This window comes from Puma concolor, chromosome C1 (assembly GCF_028749965.1).
Source record: "Puma concolor isolate L17-30 chromosome C1, mPumCon1.1.hap2, whole genome shotgun sequence".
In the NCBI taxonomy this organism is placed as follows: Eukaryota; Metazoa; Chordata; class Mammalia; order Carnivora; family Felidae; genus Puma; species Puma concolor.
Genome location: NC_141674.1, coordinates 209,797,169 through 209,803,442, shown reverse-complemented (window position 1 = coordinate 209,803,442; position 6,274 = coordinate 209,797,169). Strand labels below are relative to the sequence as shown.

Here is a 6,274-nt window from a genome sequence, read left to right as displayed (position 1 = left end):
TGTTAAGACCACCCCGTTACTGACCACCCTACCTGGTCACCCCACGAGTCAGCTCTAGCCCCCTCACCCTATCAAACACCACCCCCACCAAGCCTCTTACACTACATTACCCTGCTTTGTTGTTGTCGAGCTTCTATGATCTGAAATGCCCTCGGTCACCACTTACATTCGTTTATTTAACTCGGTCATTTGCTGCCTCCCAGCCCTAACCCAAAAATCCTATCAGCCCCACACAGCCTTAGAGTAGGCCTGATAAATCCCCCTCCTTGTCCCCGGTTTCCAGAACAGTAGGAACCGGCACAGAGTGGGCGCTTAATGAATACCGGTTGAAGGCGTGTATGAATTTGTAAGGCCCCGAGGGAGGACTTTGGGCAAAAAAAGACTTCCAAAGGCTGGCTCCTGCGAGGCTGCGTAGCTCAGAGCCACCAGACCCCTACTGAGCCTCTGACCCTTTCCTGAGAATGGAAGGACCATCTGAGCTGCGCCCGCGCCCATTCGCCAGCTTCCGAAGGTAGGGACCGAATCAGGAAAGGCGGCCAGAGCTCCAGCCCCGCCAGGAGCCTCCAAGTGGGGGCGAGAGGCGTGGGCGTGGGCGGGCCCCGCCCGGGGCCCCGCGGTGGCCGCCCCCCGCCTGCCGATCCCTCGGGCGACGGGGACGGTCCCGGCCGGCCAGCTGGAGCCGCCCCACGCGCGCCCCGCGGCCCCCGCAGCCGACACGCCGCCGCCGCCGCCGCCGCCGCGCCGGGGCCGCTCGCCGAGTTGGCTGCGCGCGCCCGGGGGAGCGCAGAGTTTGCAAAGTCGTCGCGAAGCTTCGGCGGAGGGAAGGGGGTGGGGGAGTGGGGGTGCGCGCGCGAGAAACCCGCCTCTTGCGAGTAGAGCGAGGAAGAGGGGGGGAGAGGCTCCGAGTTCCGCTTCCTGAACGGCGGGTGGGTAGACGAGGTTGGCGCGGGGAAGGCCGGCGGGACGCGCGCTCCGGGCCCCCGCGCGAGCGGCGCGGCAGGCGATGGCCGGCGAGCGGACCCGCAGGTTCACCCGGAGCCTGCTGAGACCCGGGCAGGCGGCCGAGCTCCGGCACAGCGCCGCGTCCGCCGCCGCGGTGGCCGTCAGCAGCCGGCAGCAGCAGCGGGTGAGTGTGGCGCGTCCTCCGCGCCTTCCCGCGCGCCCCGGGGCCCCGGGCCTGGCCTCCCCGAGCCCCCGGCGCGCCCCCAGCCCCGACCCCTCCTGCGCCCCCTCCGCGAGGCAGCGCCACCGACGCTTCCCGGCCAAGGGCGCGCTGGGGGGACCGGGGACCCTCGAGCGCAGCGTGGGAGAGGATGCGTGTGGGTTTGGGGGGGCTGGGGAGCCGGCGGGAATGCCTCCCCAGTCACCCCGGCGCCAGGTCGTGGGGGTGCCGGGGACCCTGGCGGTGGGGGAGTCTACGGGAGCGAACCCTTCGGGCCACAGGTCTATGCGTCTCCCTCCCTCGCCACCGCGACTGGTGCGCCGTGAGGAAAGGATGTGCCCCGAGGTCCTCGCTCCAGCTGAAGCCGGGAGCTCCGCGTTAACGCTGTCGCGGAAATAAATGGCCTGCGCCCCGTCCTCCCTCCACGCGGTTAAAAAGCCACAAACCACTGTGCTCCTCCAGAAAGGGCCCGAGTGGGAGGCGGGAGGGGGGCGGTGGGTACCGGCTGGAGGAGACGTGGGTCATTAAGCATCGAGTGGTTTCTGGTGTTTTTCTAAGATGTTCACGGGGTTCTCCCGCCAAGATCGCTTTACTGGTTACTTCCTTGTTGAAATGCCTTCTAAGTTTTGGGTGATTTCCGCGGGAAATCCCTGGGGCAACAGCCAGCCTTTCCGTCGATACCCAAATCGTATCCCTATCTCTCCCGATGCTCATAAGCTCCAGTAGGTGTCACACTCCGGGGTGGAAGTGTCAGGAGAGAAAAATCAACGCTGGTGGGAATGGGGAGCGAGTGGGAACCACGTTACGGTAAGACGTGGGCTCACCAGCCGCACTGTTGGCCTGCCTCTTGCTGGACCGGAATCCCACGCTGTGGGTTTCATTTTCCTTATTGCCAGGAAATATCATTAGGAATTAAATGGCTTCCTTTAAGAGTGTCAAAGAAAGTGTTACTCTTGCCAGTCACCCATGAAGAGGGAGCCAAGAGCTGCCCAGAGCCAGTTCCCACAGCCAGGACTTTTCTCCAAAGCCAGAGGTCGGAAAGTTGAACGGAAGCTAATTGCCTGGCAAAGGGAAGGGGCATCAGATGCCCAAACTGGTGGGGGTGACTGGAGTGTGGCCAGGGTTGGTGGCCGGGGTGCCTTTTCTTTCACTTACCATTGGCTGTAGCGCGCAGTCACCCAGAGGTGATTGTGACTGTTGGCCATCGCTGGGCCAGGGACCCCCGATGTTCTGATAGCAGCATACACATTTTTCCGCGGAAAGGATAAACTGCCCCCCCCCCAAAAATGACGTTTGAGGTGGGAGGGGGGAAGGTTCAATTCGAGTAAAGGATACAGTCAGAAAATCTTGAAGCAGGCATAGAAAATAATTTTTACTATGGAATGATCATTCAGGTGTGTGGATTTGTCATTCTCTGCCATTTACTTTACGATTACTTTTCAGTTGATTCTGAATCACTTGATTTCACTGAATCTCCAGAATGATCTGGTAGAGAAGTGCAGAGAAATAATTTGTAGGGTGCATTTTGAGTAGACAACCCTAGATGTTGTTTTTGATGTTTGTTCCGTTTTTAGGTGGGTTCCCCTGAGGTTTGTAGCACTGCAATGTCTATAAAGAATATGTATCCTAGAGACCTTTCTATCTACGCACATTACCGTCTCCAAATTTATGTCAGATTTGAAATCCTAGGGTATCTTGTCAGAATGAATAAGCTCAGTGTCTTAAAAAGGGTCAGGGGAGCGGGTGATGCATTGGCAAAGGTGTCCCTGCTCCCCTCCCCTCACTTCAGCACCTTGGCCAACACTCCTGAATTAGCTCGTGCCAAGACTTTTCACGGGATGTTACACATCGAATCAGGCAGTTCGGGCAGCGATTTTGGCAGCAAGAAGACACGTGCTTTGCATTTCCTTCTATCAGATAACTCTTAAAGGGAAACAGGAAGGTGATGAGTTCTCTGATTTGGCACCCAAATTCAGTGGGCACAGCATCCCTTTTGAACCTAAAACCTTCTAATTGGACTGTGTGGAGACTAATCCTGGCTTATGTGATCCAATCCCTTAAGATCCTTTATGTTTGTTGCTTCGAGTCCTCAAATCCTGGTTGTCAAGGGAGAATATTAATAGGATAGAGGAGGAAGATTATGGGTAGCCCTCTTCAGTACAGTCAAGTAGCATTGTGTGTATTCGAGGAAGCTGTCATATATTGAAGAACATTTGAGAGACACTAGAAAGTCCTGTTGAGAAAAACTGTCTCACTGCTAGATTCATACAGTGTCCTTTCCAAAGTCCCTGTTTGGGGGACCAAAATCCTGCAGAATGTTACAGAGAGATTGTTGTAAGGTTGGAGCACTGCTTCGTCCAATGAGAATAGGCAAGTTTGTGAGATTAACAAGGTAGTTGTGAGTTGTGGACTGAGAGTGGGATACACACACACACACACACACACACACACACACACACGACAAGAAGGCTTCAAAATGTGTGCGGCTTATGGAGAACACAGAGCAAAGAAATGCTGAGTGAGAACAGCTGACTGGGGCCCAAGTTTTAAGGCAGTTGCTGGGGAAAGTACGGCCATGTGCCAGAGCAAACTTGATTTCGGTTTTAACCCAAGGCACTGTGGCAGGCTCATGTGCAGGCAGACTCCTAGCCAGGGCCAACCTTATTCTGCATCCCTCTTAAAAACAACGATGAGAAGATACCTACACTCCCATGCTCACTGAAACACTTTCACAATAGCCAGGATACAGAAACATGCCTGAATGTCTGTTGAAGGATGAATGGATAAAGAAAATGTGTGTATATACATATATAGTATATATATATTATATATGTAATTTTATATATTACATTATAATTTCTATCCCACACTTAAAAAAAGAAAGAAATCCTGTCCTTTGAGAAACTGTGGTTGGATCGAGAGGACATTATGCTCAGTGAACAAGTCAGACACAGGAAGACAACTATGGCATGAATTTACTTACATATGGAATGGACAATGGCAAAACTCGTAGAAGCAAAGACAACTATGGTCGTTATGGGGTGCCGGCAGTCAGGGGTGGGCGGCAAATGAAGAGATGGTGGTCAAAGGGTTCCACATTTCAGTTATACAAGATGAATGAGTTCTGGAGATCCGATGTACGGCATGGTGATGATGTTTGACAACAATGGATTGTATACTTGAAAGTTGCTAACACAGACACACAGTGGTAACTATGTAAAGTGATGGTTAAGTTATTTATCTTCATCTGTGGTGATTTTCACAATGTAAACCTGTCTCAAAGCCTCAAGTCGTACTCCTCAAATATATACCGTTTGATACGGCAAAAACAACTCAGTGAAGTTGTTTAAATGGAAGAAAGCGATCATAATAACACATAACCGTTACGAACAAAAGCCATATGTTTTTAAAAGAGAAATAGTTGCTCCTCAGTCATCCTAAGTGTTTTTCATGGAAAACAAATGAATCACAACTCATGCCAAGGCCAATCTGAGGATCAGGTAGAGTTTAAGGAACTTTCCAGACACTCCATGCATGGTAGTCCCACAAAGCAAGCTTCTTTAGAGCAGACTGTCAGTTCAAAAATGATTAGAGGGGCGCCTGGGTGGCGCAGTCGGTTAAGCGTCCGACTTCAGCCAGGTCACGATCTCGCAGTCCGTGAGTTTGAGCCCCGCGTCGGGCTCTGGGCTGATGGCTCAGAGCCTGGAGCCTGTTTCTGATTCTGTGTCTCCCTCTCTCTCTGCCCCTCCCCCGTTCATGCTCTGTCTCTCTCTGTCCCAAAAAAATAAATAAACGTTAAAAAAAAAAAAATTCAAAAATGATTAGAAACATTTCTCCCATGTCAGTGGGAGAGTGTCTTATTGAGTGTTTTATTACTTTTATTACTTAAATACACATACTGTACTTAACCAAAGCTGTAATGCCACTAATTAGAAATTCTTTATAGGAAGCTATTCTTTTTTTTTTATTTTTTTAATGTTCATTTATTTTTGAGTGAGAAAGACAGAACACGAGTGGGGGAGGGGGAGGGAGAGAAGGAGACACAGAATCCAAAGCAGGCTCCAGGCTTCGAACTGTCAGCCCAGAGCCGGATGAGGGGCTTGAACTCGTGAACCACGAGATCATGACCTGAGCCGGTCAGACGCTTAACCGACTGAGCCACCCAGGCACCCCTCTTTTAAAATCTGTGAAGTGTATTTGTGTTTTTGCATGACTTAGTTCATTTAGACAGCTTTCTACAATTCATTAAGCTATGAACCTAGGATCTGTACGTTTTTCTGCATATATATTTGATAGCATTTCAAAAGAAAAATACTTTTAGGGGCGCCTGGGTGGCGCAGTCGGTTAAGCGTCCGACTTCAGCCAGGTCACGATCTCGCGGTCCGTGAGTTCGAGCCCCGCGTCGGGCTCTGGGCTGATGGCTCAGAGCCTGGAGCCTGTTTCCGATTCTGTGTCTCCCTCTCTCTCTGCCCCTTCCCCGTTCATGCTCTGTCTCTCTCTGTCCCAAAAATAAATAAACGTTGAAAAAAAAATTTTTTTCAAAAGAAAAATACTTTTAAAAAATGTAGAGATGACTTTTCTGCTAATACCACATCAGGTCTGTCACTTGGAGACAAATGGAGCTTTATTTGCAGAACGTGACCGGGTGAGTCAGAGAAATAGAAGACTCTGAGGAACAAATAATCGTTTGGCCAGTTTTTGCCTAAAGCCTCTTATGTTATTCCCCAGATTGGAACCACTTTATTAACATTCAGTCTTTAACTCATTTATGACATTTACTCTGTTGTTACACAAAAATTTCTCTTCAAGCCATTTTTGTATTGTAACTAACTTTATTAACTTCTTTTATTTATCTTTACTTCTTTATTACTAAAGTATAATTGACATACAATGTTATATTATCTGTAGGTGCACAACATAGTGATTCAACAATTCTGTACATTACTTAGTGCTCACCGTGACAAGTACAATCACCATCTGTCACCATATGTTGTTCCAGTATCACTGACTATGTTCCCTATACTGTCATTTTCATGTCTGTGGCTTATTTTATAACTGGAAATGTGTACTTCTTAATCCCTTTCATCTATTTCATCCATACCCCCATCCACC

At 50.3% G+C, this 6,274-nt stretch overlaps 1 protein-coding gene across 3 annotated transcripts in view; it reads left to right on the top strand.

The window, feature by feature from the left end:
* The first annotated feature begins 907 nt into the window (after window positions 1-907).
* DOCK10 (dedicator of cytokinesis 10) overlaps window positions 908-6,274 on the top strand; it is a 271,165-nt gene continuing 265,798 nt past the window's right edge. For all 3 annotated transcript variants that reach the window (XM_086719771.1, XM_086719772.1, XM_086719770.1), the window contains exon 1: window positions 908-1,126. In XM_086719771.1, coding sequence (XP_086575897.1) covers window positions 1,004-1,126 — 123 coding nt within the window. In that variant the 5' untranslated portion in view covers window positions 908-1,003. The remainder of the gene's footprint in view (window positions 1,127-6,274) is intronic.